Source organism: Schistocerca piceifrons, chromosome 1 (genome assembly GCF_021461385.2).
Source record: "Schistocerca piceifrons isolate TAMUIC-IGC-003096 chromosome 1, iqSchPice1.1, whole genome shotgun sequence".
Lineage (NCBI taxonomy): Eukaryota > Metazoa > Arthropoda > Insecta > Orthoptera > Acrididae > Schistocerca > Schistocerca piceifrons.
Window position 1 is genome coordinate 689,539,195 of NC_060138.1, and position 25,370 is coordinate 689,564,564.

The window sequence follows — 25,370 nt, forward strand, 5'->3', positions numbered from 1 at the left end:
CGTCGTATTACATCGACAACATTCAGTTATTAACCGTTTTTTTCTTTTGATAGCTTTCATTAATACGTGTAAAACCCAGGTGTGCAATAGTCTTTTCTGAGAGTAGCGAAATATATTTCCTCCTATAGTCCTAGCCAATCATATCGACGGCACAGGTCAATTCAGCTTCCTTTCACCTTTATTTATAAGGAGCTATCAAGAAGTTTCCGTTTGAGAGCGTTCCTGCGGCGTATATGCAACTCCGATGCGGGTACTTTAAGAGCTACAACGTGTAGGCAAGGGATTAGTGTGGTATTCGTGTCTTTCCGGGGTGCGGTAAACGCAGAAATTCGATTTATGGCGACGTTATTACCAAATGCGTCCAAACAGGACCAACGTGCTGCCGAAGAACAAACAACGGTAGACATCCAGCGGAGAATGGATGATGTGTAATGGGCAGCATGTCTGTTGATCACCGTTGTGGAATCGTGCGTTTGGTTCCTTGATGCTGCTTCATGATAAACTGATAACACACGTCCCCATATCGCAAACGTTGTAACGCATAAGTTACGCCAACTCATGCGGGAGACACTCTAGCACCCGCCGTACAGTAATGATCTCTCCCCATGCCATTATCACTGCTTTGGTCCCTTAAAAATGCCTTGAAGGGTCGACGATTCCCGTCAGACAAGGATATTCAGCAGGCAGTTACGGACTTCTTCAAACAGCACGACACGGTGTTTTCCCAAATGGATATCTTCAACCTGATGCGTCAGTGGAATGATTGCCTCAACGCTCACGACAATCCTGCCTCATCGGCATACCGATTATGGACTGCACGGTCTTCGAACGGAAAGTTTTTGATCGCCTCTTATAAATAAATTATTATACTAAACATCCGCTACAAAACTGGATCTCCGATTAATGAATGGATGTACAGTTTCCTACAAGATCCTAATTAACATAGTGTATGATATTTGTAACAATCTTCCAGGCTGATGACACTTTTTTTTTGCTTAATGTAGAACAATAACTATACTTCGATTTCCTAGCTTGCCAGTAGAGAAGTTTACTAACTCCACAGCAACCACCATTTGATGGTGTTCCTTTGTTATTTGTAAGACTAATTTCAACTGTTGAAATTTTGATCAACTTAGTAGCTGGTACTGCCTGCTAGCGTCATATTATTCGTCGTTTAAAATCGACTTAATAGCACTATTTCATTCTGAATAATAATAATAATAATAATAATAATAAATTCTGTTGTTGTGCCACAAACTCCTCCCCCATCCTATTCAATACTTCCTCATTAGTTACGCGATCTACCCATCTAGTCTTCAGCATTCTTCTGTAGCACCACATTTCAAAGGCTTCTATTCTCTTCTTGTCCAAACTATTTATCGTCCATGTTTCACTTCCATACATGGCTACACTCCATACAAATACTTTCAGAAACGACTTCCTGACACTTAAATCTATACTCGATGTTAACAAATTTCTCTTCATCAGAAACGCTTTCCTTGCCATTGCCAGTCTACATTTTATAAAAATGGCCACATAATAAATAGCCACAATATTTTAAAATTATAGCACAGAAAAGGAGATTTGCCACTGGTTAGGAGTTACTTCTATAACCATTTTGGGCGTAGTCTTATCAAAACAAAAAGCAATATACGGTTACATGCGCGATATAGTGAAATCTCATCTATCAAAATAACGACCTTGATCTGTAGATTCACAATTTTTTACGATAAAATCAATATCAATAAAGGAAAATATTGCCGCTAAGAAACCGCTGCGTATTGCACTGGCATGTAAATGACATACACTCAAGCGTTATACCGCTGTGTGACAACCCACCACCCTAGAGATGGAAAGCCTGGTTTGCCATCCTCTATCTGCGTGGCGAAATAGGCTTCAGGTAGCTTATATGGGTTTCGACTTCTTATCACGTCATTATAAAATTATCTGTTTGAAAACAAAGAAAACGGAGAGCAGTAACATACTAAGAATCTAAATCACAAAATTTGCATGATTTTGGTATTTAGTATCCTTGTGTTTAGTTTTTTCTTTGTTTCTCTAAGTCGATCATGTAACAATGACTTTTACTGATAAGCCTATCCAGTATTGATACGGATAGTGAGACCCGAGACTAGAAAAAAATAAAGGAATTTTATTACCAATCCCAAAATAGAGAGCTTCACAACAATGGCAGGAATTCTGCAGTGCAATGAACGGTCTTTTGTTTCGAGCAATCTATCTGGACACGGGAAACATTAGTCCCACAATTACGTGAAATATCAAGGAGTAACAGCACAAGGCCTGCCGACTAAAAGTATCCAGGTTGGTACACGTGAGCGCATTTGCTTGCAGGCCACGTGAAAGGCGTAAACACAAGGTCGCAAGGACGAGCAGCTGCGGGCGCGCATAGCAACTGCTTCTGGCGTAGCCAACACGCCCGCTTACGAGATAAAACCGGCATGCGGGATCCAACAACCAACAAGACAAAGTGGTGCATCACGTGACTACACATTTCAAATAATAATAAAAAAAAGGGTATGGAAACGACGTTGCTGCAGCTCATCTAACCAACCACACGTGACTATATTTTATCAAGGGGAACAGATAAATGTTAAGGCTTGCCAATGACGTAATTCTGTCAAAAACAGCGAAGAATGTGCAAGACAATTGAACAGAAAGAGACACTAGAAGCAGTATACGAATTTTGCTACTTGGGCAGCTTTTAACGAATTGCCTGAAAATGGAAAACACGTGTACACTGAAAACAAGTTAAAGTGTTAGGAAACCTTTCCTGAAAGTACTTATTTGGAGAGTAGTTCTATATGGAAGGGAAACGTGGGCAAAACAATACACAAAAGAAGAGAACGGAAACTGCTGTTGAAATGTGGTGCTGCAGAAAATGCTGAAAACTGGGGACATGGGGGTGGAGGTTTTTGGTTTAATAAGGAAGTCCAAGGGTAGTAGATTCAAATAGTTCCAGGACATAAACTAGTGCGGAGAGCTGCATCATGCAACCCTTTGGATAAATGAAAACTAGGGAGAACGAATCTGTGTACATGAAACATACGTAGTCTACCGCTAATTTTGTTGAGATATTGCTGAGCCCACTGACAAATGTCAACAAATCGAACAAGTCATATGATTTTTTAAAACTAAATAGAGCTTTCCAAATTAAACTACTGATGTGCATAAAGTAGAAACTTCAATACCAGTGTATATTAACCATTATGACTACTTGTAATGAGACTTGAGCTTCTCATACAAAGAATTATGCAAATATAGTGCGTCGTTCACCGAGAAATGAAAATATGAATGGTGGTAACTATTACGAGAGACGGGGAAAAACTAACAAAATATCGTACAGCAACAAAATCGAGTGGAAAGCGTACTTATTTTAATGTCAATGAAATGGAAGTGGGTGCCGATGTACAAAAGGCTGGCACATGGAAAAAACCAAGTTCTTTGCTCGAACCGACAGATAAGTAAAGGCAGAGACGGCGATTAAACGGAAGGTTGGTACATCTGGTTAGAAAGTAACCGGGCTGAAAACGGTGAGTCTAGTTCGAAACTGCAATGCATGGACAAGTGTGTGGAAAGTTTTTATTAACAGTAGAATGACTGATGATTATATGATGGGATTCTGAAATAGTTTTGCTAGAATTCATCGGAAGTTTCCTAAAACATATTTCAATTATTTATAATTTCACAGTATCCTTTTACACTCGTGGTACAGAAGTCACTCTTCATGATTTCAGGCCGTAGTCGTTGTCCACACTACAACTGACATTTTTCTTGAAATTTTATGTGTATCTCTAACACTAAACTAGATAAGTTACTTTAAAACTTAATTCCGTAAATAATCTGTTACAGTTCCGCACACGCGTTACTACCAAATGTCATAATTAGACACACGGTTCTGTATTCAAAATTACATTACTTCTGGGATTTCTAACAACACAGTGACTCAGGAAGACTTCCTAAGACAAGGCTTTCAACAATGTGGCTAGATTCACAGTACAACTATAACAGTAGAGTCAATAACATTCATATCAATTTGAATCTCGTCTATGTAATTCGGGGCTTTCCCTTCAGCTTTGATGAGAACTAAATAGCACTGTGGAATATTCTGGAACTCTGCAGTCTAGTTACGCAAGAATGCAACACCGTTTACCACACGTCATTTCTAAACTCGTGTAATTCGTATAATTACGATCATTAAATATTGTTTCGACAGAAAGGCTCTGCACAAGCGAAACAATGTCGTCAGAGAACAGTATCCGCAGTTTCTTCTCTCCTCCTCGAAGATCTACTTAATACGCATGGTACAACAGGAGGATCCTATTACGTTTATGACAAATGAACAACCAGTAACTAAGACCTATTCTGACGATACGAAGGCAAAAACAAAGCGAAAAGACGCATTGATAAAGGCCTTTTCTTCCACTCGAGAAAAGGGGAATCTGGTCATCCGGATTTTGGTTTTTGGTGGTTTCTAAACATAAATTAGCGAATACCGGGAAGTTCCTCTTCTTCCTTGTCCTATTTGAGATTTTGCTGTCTTCTCTAATGAACTCATCGAAGGACATGAAATCATAATAACTTTTTCTTATGTCGGCAGGTGTTATGCCACAGTCAAATACCCTGTTGTGGGAAAGTGTTACGCCCACAGATATGTAACAATTGAGGGAATACAAGGATAGATACTGTGTGCTTAAAAGAATAAAAAAACTTCTGAATGCCCAGTAACAAAATCGGCTTAACCCAACATTTCCAAAAGTAATCTGAATCTTGCTGTCGATTTTATGTATAAATCAATGATGTATTTACAAACTTTCAATGTGAACCATACCTGTCTTAGTAAAATGAAACATCCAGCACCGAACATTTAAAGACTGTACGTCTTCAAAGAGTCCGTGGCTTCGTTATATTGTTGTTGTCCTCTTCATCCCGAGTAGCTACTGCAACCTACATCCTTCTGAATCTGCTTACCGTATTCATCTCTTGACCTACCTCCAGGATCCCCCCCCCCCCCCCCCCCAACGCTTCCCACTAGTACTAAATTTGTGATCCTTTCATGTCAAAAACCAACAGATCCCTTCTTCTAGTCGGATTGTGCCATAAATTTTTCCCCCAATTCTTCTCAGTACCTCTTCATCAGATACGTGACCTACCCATCTAATCTTCTGCATTCTTCTGTATATTCGATGCTAACAAATTTCTCTTCTTCAGCAATGCTTTTCTCGCCATTGCCAGTCTGCATTTTATATCCTCTCTGCTTTGTCTATGAGTTATTTTGCTGCCCAAATAGCAAAACTCCTCAACTTCTTTCATTGTCTCGCTTCGTAATCCGATGCCTTTAGCATCGTCTCATCTAATTTGACTACGTTCTATTATCCTTGGTTTGCTTTTGTTGGTGTTCATCTTATATACTCTTCCTTTTCAGGACACTGTCCATTCCGTTCAACTGCTCTTCCAAGTCCTTAACTACCCCGACGGAATTACAATGTCATCGGCAAATCTCAGTGTTTTTATTTATTTTCCCTGAACTTTAATTCACTTTAATTCGTGCTCTAAATTTTTCTTCTGTTTCCTTTGCTCAATAAACAGACTGAATAACACTGGGGACAAGCTACAACGCTGTCTTCTCAACCACTGCTTCCTTTTCATGTCCCTCGATTCTTATAACTGCCACCTGGTTTCTGTGCAAATGGTAAATAGCCTTTCGCTACCTGTATTGTATCCCTGCCATCTTTAGAACTTGACAGATAGGACTGCAGTCAACTTGTCACAAGCTTACTCTAAGTCTCCAAATCTGTAAATGTAGGCTTGCCTTAACTTATCTTCTATGAGAAGATGCGTCATAAGGCTCGACATTAATATTCCAAGTGCAGCCGGCCGCGGTGACCGATCTGTTCTAGGCGCTTCAGTCCGGAACCTAGCGACTGCTACGGTTGCAGGTTCGAATCCTGCCTCGGACATGGATGTGTGTGATGTCCTTAGGTTAGTTAGGTTTAAGTAGTTTTAAGCTCTAGGGCCCTCAGATGTTGAGTCCCATAGTGCTCAGAGCCATTACAAGTGCAAGAAGCGCCGCTCGTTTCTACATGCCTCATATTCCACCTTCTCATACCGTCATGGTAACGCGATACTACAGGAGGGATAAGATTACATTACGATTTTGTGCAAACTGTCGAATGATACATCGTGATACAAAAGCTATTATCTAAAAAGTAATAGGTAATCTATGCATTTATTATCGATAGCTTTTAAGACGAACAAATGCTCCAAACAATTTATTCCAGTGTTCATTTATGTGGAAGTCCTAATAGTGCAGGAGCTGCGCGAACGGCGTTGATAGTTCAGTGTTGCCACGTTGGCAGCAGTGAAGGTCGCCCGTACCGTGTTAGGTTGAGCGGACGGCAACGAACAAGCGAGACCTTGCTTAGATGGTCTGAGCTCCGTCCACCAGTTTGACACTTCATCATCCCATCGTCAATTTTTACGGTCAACATAATGGTATTAATATTAAGGATAATGCATGCGCCACATGAAACGGAATACGTATCACCACAGGCACATGGGACTAAGACAGGAAGTGAGAACGACCTCCATTTAAAAAATAACGAATAGCTAATAACGTACTGCCCTTTGGACAAAAGAGTGAGGGAAAAATACCGTATAAAAGAGTAAACAATTTGTTATGGTATAAGATCATGCGCGAAGCAACATTATTATGATTCGAACACTTGACCAGTTAAGAGGAAGACATCGACCCTGACTACACTTTGCAAAACAATTTACTTGCTTTGCTTGAAGAGAACGAAGAAAACATTCCTGCTTTCCATCCCTATATATTTACACACAATAATCGTGGCACAATCCATTCGTGAATTTCGAACCCAGCAAAAAACATACTTGATAACTAGACGATTGTAACCGAAGATAAAACTGCAAATAATATGAAATGATTTAACTATGTACAACGGAAGTTCATAACGCTACTAACGATTAAGCACAAGCATGAACAGGGTGCTGAAAAAGTGGTAGTATAAGTAGTTTGGAAAACTGTATCAAACTATTAGCTATAAAGGACAGCGAATATTAAAAGAGACCAAAGAACTTACATTGTGTAAAACTGACACACGAGAAAGAAAGAACTCGATTGAATATTGTTACAACATTCGTTACTCATTCATTCATGGACTCGATCAATCAGTTATCAGACACTAGCTGCACGTTCGTTCAGCGTCTGCTGCTAATGAAGTTTGACAGCGACCACACAATATGGAGTAGTACTCTATGTAACTTCGCACTAGTGTGTTGCATCGTTCAAATACGTGTGGTTGCCAAGGAGCACGAAATTTGCTATTGCAGGAGCAGAACAGGTAAAGAAAAATGCAAGAAAAATATTCGGCAAGGACTGCACAAGGTGTAACAGTTTTTTAAAAGAGCAACACCTGTTAACATCAAAAAATTTACAATTTGAGGCCACGAAAGATTTCACGAAAAGTTCTAGATATTTGTGAAACTTGGGCAGGAAACTTCGAAGACCAAACGGGCTGATCGTGCAAGGAATTCACCCCTGGTACCGTTTAACGAGAAAATATGTCTAATAAAGAGCGTAATGGAGGGAAGAAATAGATGGACATATCGTCGATATGTGGGATGGAACAGTTATGCTGAAATGAGAAGGGTAAATAGCGACAGGAATGGAAAACTGCGTCAAACCACGCTTAGGATTAATGACCACAGCAGCAGAAATAACTGCATACAAGAAGCAAAGTGCGACAGCAGACGCTGATCGAAAGTGCAGCTAGGGTCTCAGAACGGATTGATCGAGGCCATGAATGAGTACCAAATCTTCAGAGAACTTAAATAATAATTGGGAAGAAATTCTACGATTCTTACGAAGCCCTGAAGAATAATTTTGAAGACTTTACAAGTATTCTGCAACTTTCATAATAGCCTATATCTCGTATACGAATAATGATAAAATAGAAGGGATTAAGTTGCGTACTGTGGAATTACACTTTTTCCGTGGTTCAGTTTGCGGACGGAATGTGGCATAGTGGCTAATGGAACGAAGCACTGTCGACCACGTACTGAACAGTGGATTGTAGTTTAATGGTCGTACTGCCAGGGCGACATGCCTACCGGCTAGCCTACTTAGCGTGCTTCTGTCACAGCTTTTATTCAATGTTCAGGAATACAGTGTTACCATTCTAAGTACACAAAACTGTGACATGATAGGGGAGAAACAATCACCTCAGTTTCGAAAGAATAACAATCTCTGTTTATTTCATCGAGTTAGTACCCCCTTCCTTGTTATATTTAGTTCACACGGAATAATTTTTCAGAAACGATTACATCTTAATTCAGTCCCCACGTCGCGAGACAGTTTCATGTTCTGCAGTGGACTTAAAAATAAATGAAATCTAATCATTATAACGTGATGGTCTTCTCACAGTATTCCGAGCGCATACGGCATCAATTGACACTTCAGTTGTTTATCTATACTTACACAGTGAAACGTTATTCGTTTGAAAGGAGAAGTCTACTGATTAAACAAGCGTATGTAGCAATAGAGAACCATGCTAGGTGAAGCAAGTGTCTCCTGGCTTCCCTCTCAAAAATTTTGATCTCTTTTTGATAACATATCGTTGTTACCTGTAAAAGATCTGCATCAGACGAGATAGCGGTAGATACTAAGTACGATGCGTTGAGGTAGGGTGCTGAATTTCAGACGCGAACGAGTGGGATTCGCAACCGCAAAATTGGGGAGTGACAGTCATACTCAGCTGTCACCTGGCAAGTTAACACGTCACTGCTTACATCACGCCAATGCTTTGCCAAGAAATACTCTCTCGCGCTACCATGGCAACTTAGTTGGCTACTTGCCGACTTCCTCGTAACAAACCATTAGACCACAACTTTAATAAAATACGTCCAAATGTTGAAAACGAAGTAACGATAGTTCCACGAAAAAATCTGTTATTCACCCACGGCAAAGCATAGTTAATCACAAACCGAAATGCCAAAAACTCATTTACAACTAATTTATGCTACCAATCTCCACCACCTCATAAGCTAGGATACAGAATGACAATTAATAGACGCAGTTTGCTATATGTGATAACAATAAACAACTAGATAAATTTCTTACCACCAGGAACGCTAGCAAAACCATAACACGAAGGCTTAGTTTCCTAAGTGATTCTAGAGCCTGACGTAATAACTGTCTTATTTGGCAACCCTATATTTCTGTTCCAATTACTCGAAGGACTATAACGCTACATGTATGCGGTCATGAAATACCTTCAACGTTACCGTGGAGGGGACATATGGAGAAAGCGCAATCGTTCGACACAACGCATTCCCGTGAAAGTTTTCTCCCACCGGCAAGGAAGTTGCGCAGAGCTCCGCTGAAGCCTGTTTCAGTTATTTCTCTCTCGCTAAACGCCGTACGGCAACAACGACAATGTTTTTCTCCTTGTCACAAACTTATGTCAACTGAATTAAATGTTACACGACGCACTGTGACGTTCGATCTGTTTCTTTCCCTTCTACAAAAATAAACGACACGTCTGGGCCGCAATTTACATTTCATTGAAAAGTAGTGATATTAAATTCCAATCAGTACTACCAACAAATTATAAGCAATTGAAATTTCTTTAACGTAACAAGAACTCAAATAAATTAACTCTTATGTTAACAGATTGTAGAATTGGTGGTGGCCGTAGTGGTGGTGTTATTGGAGGGGAAGGGGGTCAGTGTTGTACCCAGCCACACTTGCCAAAGGCCCTGCATGTACCTAAAAACCAGGCAACAGAGCGAGCAAGTAGAGCTTGAGACTGAATGACAACTAACTGGAGGCTGGCCCCTACCACTAGACTGGCTGAAACGTCACATCGCAGAAAAATTTTAATCGAAATATAGTGTGAATACACAATTCAAATAGCTTCTCTGAGTCACAGACTACAAAACTACTAACAAATCTGATACCATTCATTTTCCTCAACGCTTAAAGGGAATGAATGTAACCCGCTTCACGATTCTCTTTTATAATAAACTTCTCTTAATTATAGTACACGGTTCTTTCACTGGTTATGAAAGTGCGACACAAATCCATGATTATATTGCTATGTTAGTTTCCAATATGTGTTTTAGTATAGGAACGCTCGAAGTAACCAGCATTGGCGAGACGTCCTGATTCATGAAGGTTGGCAGTAGCGGAGCCCTCGGTAAGTTCGTCACAATGCGCAACCGCCTAAGTGATGCATTATCAAAATACGGGCCGCCTGTGAGATGCCGTAGGGGAAAAACAGCTTTACGTGGTCGGGCAATAGCTTCCGGTAATCTTTGTCAGTGAGAGATGATGGCAGACGGACCAGTGACACCATTTCATCCCTCGTAAACATCCAAACGCGTACACAACATTTCTACTATCAGCGGATATGTAAATAATTTAGAATTTCAGTTCTCTGTGACAGGCATCACGACCAGCAAAATGCATTAGTGTTGTTACCACTCTTTGTGGGGTATATAGGGAGAGTGAACAGCGTCAAATATCGAGTGATCACTGAAGGCACGTAGATGCTGCGTACCTCAGTGAGACAACGTTATCAGCATCTGACAGCTTGAATGGGGCTTCACTGTGACTCCCCATATGGGAGGATGGTCGATCGTGCAATATCCTGATCTGTTGGGCATTCGTGTGTCACAAAATGCCCATGTTTGAATGCACGAGAACGTTAAGACAGGTGTAGGTATACTTCTCAAGGTTCCAGTCGACCACTCTACCCACCACAAGGAAGGACCGCCATACTGTGCATCTGTCACATCTAAACTCCTTCACATCTGCGCCTGCCACTACAGACCAAGTAATGGATTCGACTCCCTGCAACATTCTGTATCATTCCGCATCACTAGTAGTAGACTAGCAACAGCCGAATTAGGGAATTATCGCCCCATGCGTAAGATGCTGTTGACATTACAAGCTGTTGAGTTTGGAGCGGTGGCGTCGCACTGTGTTCAGCAATGAACCCCTGATGACCATCGTTGGTAACTTGGTGAGAGGTCTCAATTTTTTCCACTATTATGGGGAGGCACAATGGTGTTACGGCTGCCGTCATGGTATGGCAAGTCGTATGACTTCAGGTCACGGCTGTTAAGCTACTGAGGGAACTCTTGACAGCACAACTGGGCGTCACAGGTACCCTGCGTCCTCACCTGTTACCTTTCACGCGACGGTATCGTGATGCCATTTTTCAACAGGACAGTGCTCGTTCACACGCGGCGCGTGTCTCCGTGAACTGTCTACGTGATTTTGAGGTGCTCCCGTGGCCAGCAAAATCCACATGGCAGTCACCGATATAACTTGTGTTGGAGCAGTTCTGACGTCAACTCCGTCCCAGTGTCAGCATTCAGTATATCAAGGATCAATTATAAAAATTGTGGGTCAGCTAGCCTAAGGGAAGTATACAACGGCTTTATGACACGCTTCCCAACGGAATCAATGTATGCATCCAGGACATAGATGCAACGATATACTGGTAAGTGGACACACTAGTTTGTTCTTCGTAAATCTGTCTAGATTTTGTAATCACTGAAACAACAACAAATACCTTCTCAACCGATAAAGTTTAATTTCGTTTCTTCCTCCCCTTCTGGATGCCTCACTTTTTTGTCATAAGTGCGGGCGTCTGTCAATAAGAGGTCTGGATGCATACGAGGAGTAAACCGTCAGTCAATAAGAACTCTGGAGGCATCTGAGGAGTAACTTAACAGGCCTACCTATGAAATTAGTCGATGTGGCAGGAGCACTTTCACTTCTCACCCCCCCCCCCCCCCTCTCTCTCTCTCACTCTCTCTCTCTCTCTCTCTCTCTCTCTGCCGGCCGAAGTGGCTGTGCTGTTAAAGGCGCTGCAGTCTGGAACCGCAAGACCGCTACGGTCGCAGGTTCGAATCCTGCCTCGGGCATGGATGTTTGTGTTGTCCTTAGGTTTAACTAGTTCTAAGTTCTAGGGGACTAATGACCTCAGCAGTTGAGTCCCATAGTGCTCAGAGCCATTTGAACCATTCTCTCTCTCTCTCTCTCTCTCTCTCTAATAGCAGCTATCTGTTCAGGGTCACTTCACTTCATGATTACTCTTCGAATATGACATAAGGATTGACCTGGCCTTTAACATTTCTCAACAACGCTTTGGTATGTTCGTACTGCGACCGGTCGACAGTAAGAGGAAATTACAGCCTTTATATACACTGAGAACATGTAGCTTTGTATGGTTTGATGAAGATAATCTTTTGGGTAAAATATTCCACAGCTAAAATAGCGTCCCGACCACTCACACCTCCGGGAGCGCACTACTCAGGAGGATGTAAACAGGAGAGGAGAGGAAAAACAGCAGGTCAGAGGGTGGAGTTTTAGATTCCTTAATCGGGTTGGTATGTTAGAGAATCTGAAGAGGGAACAGGTTTCAATTAGAATGGGAAACAAGTAAGTTGCGTGGCAGAAAGAACACGATTTCTGGTCATATGTATAAAGCGTTATCAACACAAAAATCAAACAGGGATTAGACATTAGTAAGTCTAATAATGAATAATAGAACAGAAATGCAAGTGAACTACTATGAACTGGACAGTGGACGTATTACCGTAGCCACGTCAGCCAAAATTCTACACTCATCACAGAAACATAAGTACATCGTTGTCCATTACAATTCCAACACTATGGAGAACAGCAAATAACAAAACTTTACTTATTCTGCGCGCACAATATGATAAAAATACATGATTTAATTCGTTGGTGATTTGGAGGCATATAAGGTGCGAAATTTAGTCCACAGAAGAGCCACCTCTGGCAGCAAAAGCTGTTGTAACCCAGCCGGGAGTCGAGCCGAACTGCCTTGGATGAATGATCTGTTACATCATTCCATGCTGCTTCAGTTCTATGCCCCAGTTCATCATCATACGTAATGGATGGTGGAAGGCATCGTGTCGGTCTCTTGGCAAACCACGACCTGATGTTTTAAATAAGTCAATTTAAAACCGTCTATATCGGGGAAGCTCAGGGCAGCACGCGGTCCTAAAACTGTCGAAAGAGAACGTCACGGAGACCTCACAGATACGGTACCATCCACTCCCCAAGTGAACCAGATAATTGTTGATGTTGCTGATCAAGTCATACAATAATTTTTAAATGAACACTCCGCCATTTGACTGTATTGTTTTCTACTTAATTACGACCCAGATTTCGGCCTGTTATGACATTTTCAAGTGACTGAGTTTATGTCATTAACATATATTGCAGGAGATCAAGCTCAAAATTGGTCATAAATTTAAAAAAAGAAATTGTTCGAACAGTCCACGAGTGTACTGCCGGTCCTTAGTGTCCAACGGGCACAATATTTCGATGATCAGACATGTCGCCATCGTCAGGTGCGCTGACGAACTGAGCTCCTGAGGGCGGGAGGCCGCGCAAGGGCGGTCGCTGAGACGCTGACGTCGGCGTCTGCGTCTGTAGTGGCGACGGTGTAATTGCCTCGTCCGCCCTGGTCGCCCGTTCGTTTTCTTTGCTGAGCGTCTTTTTAATTAGAATCAATGCTGATTCCCATGCCTTGCTGAGGTTGTAGCTGCAATCGCGGTTGATGAGTCCGTCCCTGGTACGAATTTCAATAGCCTCTCTAACGACGCTGTCCCAGTATTTAAATGTTTGTACCAAGACCCCGGTATGTTGGCACTCCATTTCGCGATTTTCAGACAAACAGTGCTCTGCGACCGCCGACTTGTTGGGGTACCAAAGTCGCGTGTGTCTCTGATGTTCTCGGCAACTATCGTCAATTGTGCGCAGTGTCTGTCCAATGTAAGTCTTCTCACGCTGCCACGGACTCTGGTATATGCCGGCGTTCCGCAAACCGAGATCGTCTTTGCCACTTCCCAATAATGCTCGTGTTTCACTGGGTGGACTAAACACAGTTCCTACTCGGTGTTTCCTCAATATTCGTCCCATTTTCCCCGATGACTTCTTCGGCGCCAGTGTTTTTAGCACCCCACTCATGTTGCAAAATACTGACACGGATCATTTACAGACAAATGGAGAAACTGCTAAATGCTGACCTCTGGGAAGATAAGTTTGGGTTCCAGAGAAATATAGGAACACACCCTTAATATAGATGGACTTAGCTTTAAAGACAGATTGTAGAAAAGAAAACCTACGTTCGTGGATTGACCAGAACACATTCTTCGAAATTCTAAAGGTAGAAGGGATAACATACAGAGTGGAAGGTTCTCTACAAAGTGTACTGCAGTTACAAGAATCGAAAGACATGAAAAAGAAGCAGTAGTTCAGAAGGGAATGAGACAGGGTCCAAAAGTTGAAGATGTCCTTATTCAATCTCTGCATTGGGGAAGCAGTAAAAGAAATCAACGACAAATTTGGAAACTGAATTAAAATTCAAGGTTTGCCGACGACCAATTTTTCACAGATAGCTAAAGACCGGGAATATCAGCCAAAAAGTGTGTATAGCGCCTTGAATAGATGTAAACCCAACAACGACACATTATAACAATGGTAATAGAATGTAGTCGAATTAAATCAAACGATGTTGACAAAATTAGTGTAGGACATGAGTCACTTTAAAGTAAAAGGCGAGTTTTGCTATTTTTGGCCGCAAACTAGGTGGCTGCAGCAAAGAAAATGTAGGATGTAAATTTGCCGTAGCAAGAAGGCAAGATAGATCCCACGAGGGGCGTCTGCAGCAACTACCAATTAATAAAAAATAAAGGAACGTGCAGATTCTCTTGTGTTCCATTACAAGCACACTGTCAATGGTGAGCGACACGGGAAGTCGACTTGTGAAACGGTTTCATGACGTGCTCAAGTTATGACGTATGACGAAACCCGGATGTAACAGTACGGTGGCGGAACGAAGCGGAGTCAGTACATTGGGAGTTTCGCGCGAAATTGCCGCCACTTTATTCTCTATGCAGTATTTGGAGTTTTAGACATATGTCAATGGCCATATTGAAGCTGGAATTGAAACCTTTCACGGATTGGATTTGCTGTGAAAGAGAAACAGGAACAAATAACTGTCCAGTAGCTTTAACAGAATTCCTAAGAATTTGGAACAATGGTTTTAGATGTTACTTAACTTCAACAAAATAACGTCGATAGCAGCTGTAATAGCTTAAAATTTACGCTAGATCTTAATGTGACTATAACGGTTGATTCTGAAGACAGAGTGTATATTTCGAAATGTGAATTGGTTCTAAGAAAGCTAGTTTTGTTGGATGGACAATTACGTATAGTGTTGCCTGGGGTCCTTAAGGCTATGCGTCATTACTTTCTAGCATACAGAACAAGACTGTAACTCAAAATTACTTGCCACTGTTTCTAAAATAAATTATTATAAAATTAACAATGACTAAAATAAACAGAGAACCAACTCGAGAGGGTAATGTCTTAGACCTCCTGGCAACAAACAGACCTGAACTTATCGAATAAGTTAACATAGAGGAAGGTATCAGTGGTCATAAGGCTGTGACAACATCTATGACGACGGGTCCTACAAGGAATGTTAGGAAAGGTGGGAGGATGTATTTGCTCAGCAAGGGTCACAGTATACAAATTTCAGACTATCTCAGCAGTCAGCGTCAAATATTCGGTGACTTGGACGAAGGTGTGGAGAACAAATGGAAAAATTCAAATGCATCGTTCAATATGCCCTAGACAATTATGTTCCGAGTAAGGTTTTAAGGGCTGGAAAAGATCCACTATGGTTTAATAGCCGTGTTAGAAAAACGCTACGTTAACAAAGAGCACTTCATCTCAGATTCAAGAGAAGTAAAAACCTAGCCGACAAACAAAAGTTGAACGAAGCGAAAATGAACGTAAGTAGAGCAATGAGAGAGAAGCGTTCAATGATTTTGAAAGTAAGACGTTGTCAACCGACCTGAGTAAAAACCCTTAAGAGATTTTGGTCGTATGGAAAATCAGTAAATGGGTCAAAATCATCTATTAATTTTCTCAGTGACCACACCGGCACCGAAACGGAAGATAATAGAAGGCCGAAATACTGAATCCCGTCTTCCGAAGTTGTTTCACCGCGGAAGATCTTAACACTGACCCTCCTTTCAGCCATCATGCGAACGTCGAAATGGCATATATTGAGTTAACCGATCGCAGAATTGAAAAGCAGCTACAATCGCTCAGTAGTGGAAAGGATTCAGGACCAGATGAGATACCTATAAGATTCTGTAAAGATTATGCGAAAGACCTTGCTCCCCTTCTAGCAGAAATTTATCGTAGATCGCTTGAGCAACGAAAGGTACCTAACGACTGGAAAAAAGCGCAGGTCATTCCATTTTTAAGAAAGGCCGTTAAGGCAGATTCACACAATTATAGACCTATATCGTTGACGTCAATCTGTTGTAGAATTATGGAACATGTTTTATGCTCAAGAATTATGACGTTCTTGGAAAATGAACATCTCCTCTATAAAAAATCGACATGGATTCCGCAAACAGAGTTCCTGCGAAACTCAGCTCGCTCTGTTCCTCCTTGAGATCCACAGCGCAGTGGACAACGGCGCTCAGGTTGATGCCGTGTTCCTTGATTTCAGTAAGGCATTTGACACCGTCCCGCATTGCCGTTGGTTGGTTGGTTGGTTTGGGAAAGGAGACCAGACAGCGTGGTCATCGGTCTCATCGGAATAGGGAAGGAAAGTGGAATGGCCATATAAAACAGATAGTGGGAAAAGCAGACACTGGACTCAGATTCATCGGAAGAATCTCGAGGAAATGTATCTCAGGCACGAAAGAAGTGGCTTATACGGCGCTTGTTCGCCCGATTCTTGAGTATTGTTCATCTATCTGGGATCCTTATCAGGTAGGACTGAGCGGCGCGTTTCGTCATGGAATCGTTTATCTGGCGAGAGAGGGTTACGGATATGCTAACGAACTCCACTGGCAGACGTTACAAGAGAGGCGTTGTGCATCACGGAGAGATTTACTATTGAAATTTCGGGACAGCACTTTTCAGGAGTAGTCAGGCAACACATTACTTCCCCCCACATACATGTCGCGTATTGACCATGAGGAGAAAATTCGAGAAATTGGAGCCAGTACGGAGGTTTACTGACAATCATTCTTCCCACGCTCTATTCGCGAGTGGAACAGGGTTGGAGGGATCAGATAGTGATACCGAAAGTACCCTTCGCCACACACCATTAGGTGGCTTGCGGAGTATGATGTAGATGTAGACTAAAATAATGTGCTCGCCATTCTGTTAAAGTCTCTATAAGCAACTGCAGTTTTTCAACGTTTTCAAATTAATGACCAATGTCCTTAAAGTGCGTATTTCAAATTTAAATTCATGACTACGCTGAACAAGCAACTACATAATTTTTCAGGACTTTCGGGAGCTTGCCTTTTTCTAATACAAGGAACATGCTTCAATTAAGGCTTACGTACAGTGTAAAATCTTGCTAAAATGATACGTCTTGGAGGAAGGATCTAACAGCATGCAAAACAGCAGAAGAAAGAACGAAACGAAAATAAACATACAAGTTGGTGAGATCAGACGCATAAATAGCAAAAATAAGTCCATAAGACACTTTATAATACTGCTACAAAATGCCTAATAATCAAACACAGTATTGCGCGAAGTACTTTACAGAACAGAGCATTCTAGCGTACAGATAATTTAAGGCCACTGAGGAAGGATCAGTTTTCATGAACTAAACTATATGGCCTACGCCTTTTAATAGGTTTTAATCCGTTAGTAATTCTAAAATTCGATAGAGTGAACAACCGAAAACGCAGTGGAATTATTGTCAATGAATGGTTATTAGACCGATAAACTCTCGCTCATGTGTGTTCAATATCCCGTTTATTTTTCTTCTTTTTTTTCTTGTTACAACGAAACAGATCATAAGTTTTATGTCAAGACGACTTACACGTATTCATAATGGGGATGTTTCAGCCACGCATGTGTGTGATCTGAATCTCTACTATCGTATGCAGAAGAACAAATCAGTTTTTACCAATAAGAATCCTGATATTGCTGTCTGTCAACTATTTTCGACCGTTTCTGAGCACTGTCCTCCTACATCTATACGCCACACGCCACCTCACTTCGGCGGAGAGAATATACATAGTTTTTCGAGTGTCCGTCTGGGACAATTATTTCATTCCCGATATTTTGGTTGGCAACCTTCCGATCATCATTAAAGCGATTTGGTGGCTCTTCTGACTGTGAAACCGTGCCTACTGTGTGGCGGGGAGTACTCTGTTGATGACCATTTCCCTTCTTTCTTGTTTTCTACATGAATGTTGCGAGGAATGAACTGCCGACAAGTTTCGATATGAGCTCTAATTTCTCCTATTTTACAGACATGGTCATTTCCTGAAATATATGTAAGTGGTATTAATATGTTACCCGAGTCTTCTTGCAAAATGGGTTCTCGGAAACTTAGCAATAAACGAATCCACCATGACGCTCTTGCACTTAACAAAACAAACAGCTGACTGAACGCACTGCTCTTCTTGGAATCACCTGTCTCTCTTCTGTTACTCCTACCCAGCAAGAGAGCCAGACAGAGCAATATTCAAGAATAGGTTTAACTAACGTTTTGTAAGCCACCTTTTTCTTGTGTGAATTAAATTTTTTTGCGACTGGTCTCAATCTGGCATCTGACTTTCCTACAACTGGTTCTGTACAGCTTAGTGTGCATTCTCCTACACATTTTACTGTTGTCATAGTTTCCAGTGATTGCCTATAGTGTAATCAAGCAATAATGTGCCTTTCTACATATTTCTTCACGCTAGGACATATTACAGTAAATGGGTGAATGAAAAGATTTAATGCGAAGGACAGATTAACATGAAATAATATTGCGATCCCGACAAAATACTGTCTAATTTCAAACATGTTTAATCCTTAAGCACTAAACAAAAATCGATTAATACGAATAACTGGCGCTCCTCGGACGATCAAAAGATGGCACTCAGATTAACTGACTGATTTTTCCGTTGCACCGAACAAAATAACGGTGGCTGCTGTGATATGCTTTGGGTACCAGTCAAAACACTAATCAATTTTCGAACTCAGTGGCACATGAATAGAACGAAAACCTACTGCTTAAAGCAGCCGATGAAAACCTAAAGCCGAGTAAGAATAACGGTAAAGAATTGGGAACTGCTACCTATACTCTGTCTACCATAATTAAAAACAGAGATCCAACAACGGCAACGTTTGATCGCAGTGTGTTCTAACCAGAGAGAAGACGTCTGAGTACAGCTTAACACGAATAGGCAGTGACCGCGTTGCTCGTTTGGTTCAAACAACCTAGACCTACAGGAGCTGGCAGAAAAACTGGCGGTTTTAATTAGTGTTTAATGGAATAGCATTATTGCAACACTGAAGGTTTGTCAGATATTTCCAATAGGTACACTATTTACTGAGATAAAGCGCTGGAGCGGGCCTGAACGAGCTGTGGCTGTGAAGGCATGTTGCAAATACGATGACTGTGTTGCTGGTGCTATAACGGAATAACATCGTCATTTTAACCTTAGTCGGATAATCACTCTAATCTAAAGGCCGTAAATTCAACTTTATACTAGGAATTACAGGTACGAACAATTTAAATTGGAAAGAACACACTGAAAATGTTGTGACGAAGGCAAACCAAAGACTGTGTTTTATTGGCAGAACACTTAGTAAATGTAACAGATCTACTAAAGAGACTGCCTACACTATGCTTGTCCATCTTCTTTTGGAGTACTGCTAAGCGGTCTGGGTTCCTTACCGGATAGAATTTACGGAGTACAGCAAAAAAGTTCAAAGAGCACCAGCACGTTTCGTATTATCACGAAATAGGGGAGAGTGTGTTACGGGCATGGTACAGGATTTGGGATGGACACCATTAAAACAAAGGCGTTTTTTGTTGTGGCGGAATCTTCAAATGGTTCAAATGATTCTGAGCACTATGGGACTCAACATCTGAGGTCATCAGTCCCCTAGAACTTAGAACTACTTAAACCTAACTAACCTAAGGACATCACACACATCCATGCCCGAGGCAGGATTCGAACCTGCGACCGTAGCGGTCGCGCGGTTCCAGATTGTAGCGCCTAGAACCGCTCGGCCACCAAGGCCGGCGCGGAATCTTCTGACGAAATTTCAATCACCAACTTTCTCCTCAGAATGCTAAAATATTTTGTTGACTGAGAAAACGATAATCATAAAATAATAAGGAAAATCAGAGCTCGCACGGAAAGATATAGGTGTTTGTTTTTCCGTGCGCTGTTCGAGAGTTGAATAACGGAGAACTTCTGTGAAGGTGGTTCGATGAGCCCCCTCTGCCAGGCACTTAGTGTGATTTGCAGAGTATCCACCTGGCCGTAAAAACCGAGAAAATCAAATTAAATTTTAATTGTTAATCCAGATATTTATAAACTATTTATTTATTCAAGTATCTTTCTCATTTCCTGTAAGCTTCTTTCGCATTTTTTGGCGATCAACTAGAATGTACCGAACTACAATCTGTGGTAACGGTATCTACTCCCTTAAAAATGTACGAACACTATCACTGTAATAAAATTGAATTCATAATTTCGATACTTTTTTTATAGAGGAAGTGTTTAAATTCGCAATAACTGATGACGCCTGTGCTGCTATGTAGCTCACATTCTTGCTTCCTAACGCCACTTGTTTTACAACCGTGTAAAGCATTGCACAAAGCCTGAAATTCCACTACTGAAATCAATTCCTCTTTCACATCCAATCAGAGCGAAAGATGCTTTATCCATCAGTGTATTGGATGCATTAGATAATGTGGCACTTTGCATGGAATTTGGCGAAGCCACAGGCAGGATTCTCCACAGACAGCCTACCACATAGTTTGGCGCCTCGAGAATCAACAGATGTTGAAACTGACCTATGACCCTCTCAATAACAGATGTGGGGTGGGGGGGTTCTATGCCCAGCTTTTGAAAATATTGTAATTCAGTCTGGCACTTTTTACTTTAAGATTCTGAAAAAATCTTGTTTTTAATAAAGTCTCTACCAGATTTAATAAATATTTTAACTTTTGCAGTTAAACTTAATCTCAAGTTTAAGTCTTTGGTAGTAAATGTGATTTTACACAATGACTGTCACATTCAATATTTTCTAGTTGAGGACCCGATTTACCTCGAGAAGTATGTTGTGAGTAAATACCAATAACTACTAACGAAATCTGAACTCTAACTTTTTTTCGGTGGCCATACAGTCAGTCTCCCCCCCCCCCCCTCCCCCCTGTGTTTATATATGCTATTGAAAATGTGCTGGTGTTGCCTGGGTTTGAAGTTCCTGTCCCCAATACACCTGAAAAATTTCTGATTATGAAAGGTGTGCATACCTATTTATATGCGCATTCAAGTACTTAAATGAACATAAATATGAAACACGCAGTAGAAAATTTGACGCTGAAAATACAATGCCAAAAATATAAGACTGGTTTTTTCCCGAAAATATAATATGCTGCATATACACACAGAGTAAATTTCAAAATGGAATTTAAATACTGTGCCGCAATAGAATTTGCCGAGATCGAAAACACATTATCGTTTAGTACGGAAAAAATATTCCAATCCCCTCAGTTTCGCATTAAAAGTTTTCTCTGTATTTACTTCATGCTGACACTTAACTACCAGACCCATTTCTATAGTGTTAATTATCTTTAACATAGTAGTTTCAGTACGTGTGCCAATTATCTGTAACTTATTTCCGGAATGACATTTAATTGCGCCATTTTCTAAGAAGTTGTTACGAATTACTTTTCTGTCACATATTAAGCTTTCACGCACTGAAACGTCCGAAGTTCGTGAAAGTATAAAGTGTGAATAACATTCTCTCGCAAACAATTGTCAGGGTGGGTGAACATGAAAAGAGACCAGTGCCTCCCACGCAGCCCTCCAGTGTTCTTCGAAAACGATAAAAATAACTTGTCAGATGGCGAGCATTTCCAAGTCCTAACGCTGTCTCGTTTCTTTGTCTCATGCGTTCTACGTGCATTTCAGGAAGCAAGTGCTGCATCAAGTAAAGACCAGCTCTTTAAATGACATGGAATGCACTACACCAAGAAACACAAAAACTGACTATTAGAAAGAATACAAGGCCGCTGGAAGGCTATAATATAATCATTCAACTAGTGTCTATAGCCAAGACCCAGTAGATGCCAACACTACCGAAACTTTTAGTTGAGTAAATAAAATCACAGCGTAACTTCCTGACAGTCAAACCTTTCTTAAAATATAAGCTTCCAAGTACAAAATGTCTCACTACCCCCCCCCCCCCCCCCACACACACACACACACACACACACACACACACACACACACACACACACGCGCGCGCGCGCGCGCGCGCGCGCACATTCGCTCACTGATACAACCTTCTCCAATTTAACATACCGCCGGCTTTTATTTCACTTAAGACTGCGATACTAAGAAAGTACATCCAAAGAATTTTCTTGTTCCGTATGGGGAAAGGGTTCCGACAAACGCAATCTACAGGGGATATGGTTGACAGTAGACAAATGGTGACTCACTCGTCAAACAATTGTGCTCCGCCAACGTCAGGGAACAAAGACAGCTGTTTTATATTATGCACGTACATAAATAGCTACAAGTAAAATAAAAGTGATAGATGGTGTATGAACAACACAAGTTTTACCGCTTTGGTGCTGGTTTGTCACAAAGGCCGTTTCGCGCTGTTAAACATGAGCCTAATTCTGATTCAGACAACTACGAAGAATTTGTCACGAACTGATTCATTCGGCAGCAGTGCGTGTTTTAATGAAACTATTTTTAAAAACAAAAAATGTATCTTCTCCGCATTCCTAGTAGTGAAAATTAATATAGTACATCTTGTTGATAACAGCCAATGTGTATAAAAATGCGGGGATTGTATAACCTGATGCTGATGATGTGGATGATGAGCAGACGAAGATCGCGGGCGGCTGCGAGCTTGCAGTGCGGCATGGTGGTGATGTTCTGCTCGCATGCTGCTGGCGCGGATCCTATGATGCTGCTGTTGGTGTTGCTGCTCTGGCTGATTGTGGTGGTGGTGGTTGTTACGCTGCCTTTTGCTCGCTCTGCTGCCTCCCACAGCCGAAACAGCGTTATTTGATATCACTACCGTAGTCGAAAGTGCTGCGTTGCGTGAGGACGATGATCTTTTACTGCCGCTGCGGCGGAACAAGCGCAGCATCTGATTCTTGAGGGTGGCGGCGAGTGGCATTTCAGTGTGCATGCCTTGGTTTCAGACACGTATCTTAGGCGCAAAGACGCGCGCGCACACACGCACCACACACACACACACACACACCACGAACATACGCAACCCACTACTGAGCGAGTGCACAGATTGCCTCTAGTGCACCATGCTGCTCAGCCCGACACTACCAGAGAAAGTGTGTTAGCCGCTTCGCCGTCACGGCCCCTTGTCTGACAGAAGCTTCTGCTGGTTCCGCTATTGGCCGCGAGGTAGCACACCTTTCTTGGGTGGCGTCGCTTGCTGCAGCGCTCCAAGTTAATTCCGAGCAGTCACACGTTTCGAAGTGTGAACTGGGTGACGTTCTTTTTTAAGTTTAAAATTATTTGCGCGAATTCCATGAAACAATAGCGAAATCTACTAAGCGCAACCTAAAATGGAAACGAGACGTTAGTACTTGTGTAAACATCACAAAGAAATATTCACGTTCGCTTCTTGAATAGCCAAATGTCCATTTCACGCAATTAGTGAAGCTTGATTCATGTGACACAAACATGTGTTCCAAAAGAAGTGCTACTCTCAACTTAACGCTTGGCAGTGTATAGGTTACTGTATAGCCACAACATTTAACTGCAGTGAATACCAGAATTTAAGATACTGACAGTGTGCCAATAAAATGACTAACCTGGGTGAAATTTTATGTAAGATGTAGCAAGGTGAACACACACTCAATTGAGAAATTAAAATTGAAAATGGTTATCACATAAATTTGGTTATTTTTTAAACGTATGGATATCTGGGGTAAAACTGGCTCAGTTTACAAGCAAAAAAAGGTATGCTTACAACATCAACATCTGGCATCTTACATTCGTTAAACTCAGTTGTGATGGTTCATAAAATACTGAAGTTTTTTTTAATAATAAGGGAGAGATGAAATCTGAGTATACAAATGTTGGCAAACAGAAGTTCACACTAGGTGCAGGCCCACAATCTGAACTCGCAAAATACCAAAAAGACTGAAGTGTGCAGATCAATTACTTGTGGATGCAAATAGCATTTCTTTTCTCCTGTAAATGGCCATATGTTGCTTTTTAAGCTGAACCATTACTGCAATATGCAAGTTGGAAATCAATTTTAAAAATCAAAGAAAAGGCTAAATTAAGGAAAAAATAACATTGAAATTTGTCATCAGATAAAATGATTTTTTCTTGTTCCTATGTACAGAGCAACAAAAGGAAGCTAATGAGATTTGACAATTCACGTGCATACAGACTCTCAGGTGGTGCACTTCGTTTTGCAGAGACTATTGTCGAACTGAGTATAGTTTGTCACACAAGTGACATAATGCCACACTGTACACAAAATTAGATTCCAATGGTGGTATCTGGATCAAATATCAGGCTATTATGCGAATCATATTTTAAGCAGCTATCCCGACTTATTTCACTGCAGGGAGAGTTCAGCTATAGCCTTGGACAGCACATTCCCCAGATGTTTCACCCACTGAAAATGTTCAATCGTGGATAGCTGAGGGACTGGTGTGTCATCACCTGCCAGTCATTACAACTAACTGCAGCTTGGAGCTGAAGTAGCATGGAATGACATATCTATATGCGTCGTCCAAGCTCAGTTTGCTCTGATCCTCAGCCATGTTAAATACACTGTCACTGGAAAGAGTTGACAGTTCTGTGTAATAAATTTTGCACCCTGTACAACCACAAATATAATCCTGTGATCATACTATACTGTATACTCACAATATGTAAAATCACATTATTTGCTACCGTTCCTGGTGTCGCAAGGAGTGTAATAAAGTATTCCACTACATTAATTATATATAAACAATCTTTATGTCAAGATTTATTCTGAAGCTAGTAAGGAACTTCTCATACTTTCCACAGTGGCTCTTAAGTGGTAATTTAACAGATGCTCACTGAGATTATCACAAAATCTAGGCCATCTTTCGTAATAATGCTAGCCACTGACACCAACAGTGTTACAGAACCTAACTAATATGGTTGCCCCAAAATCTTAGGAACTGTCCTGTGGCTAACAATATCTATATATAAATAGTAAAACTTGGCTTTCCAACTGTAGCATATTGTATGTGTTAATAAAT

General features: G+C 41.2%; 1 protein-coding gene across 8 annotated transcripts in view; it reads right to left on the minus strand.

The window, feature by feature from the left end:
* The window catches only part of LOC124709828 (serine/threonine-protein kinase MARK2-like), a 286,137-nt gene that overhangs the window by 222,550 nt on the left and 38,217 nt on the right, over window positions 1-25,370 (minus strand). For 3 of the 8 annotated variants that reach the window (XM_047240876.1, XM_047240875.1, XM_047240872.1), the window contains exon 1: window positions 22,952-23,447. The exons of 1 other annotated variant lie outside the window; for it this stretch is intronic. In XM_047240876.1, the coding sequence (XP_047096832.1) occupies window positions 22,952-23,290 (339 nt within the window). In that variant the 5' untranslated portion in view covers window positions 23,291-23,447. Of the gene's footprint in view, window positions 1-22,951; window positions 23,450-25,370 lie in introns of those variants that run through there. 4 more of the 8 variants (XM_047240878.1, XM_047240873.1, XM_047240874.1 and 1 more) reach the window with 3 other exon arrangements.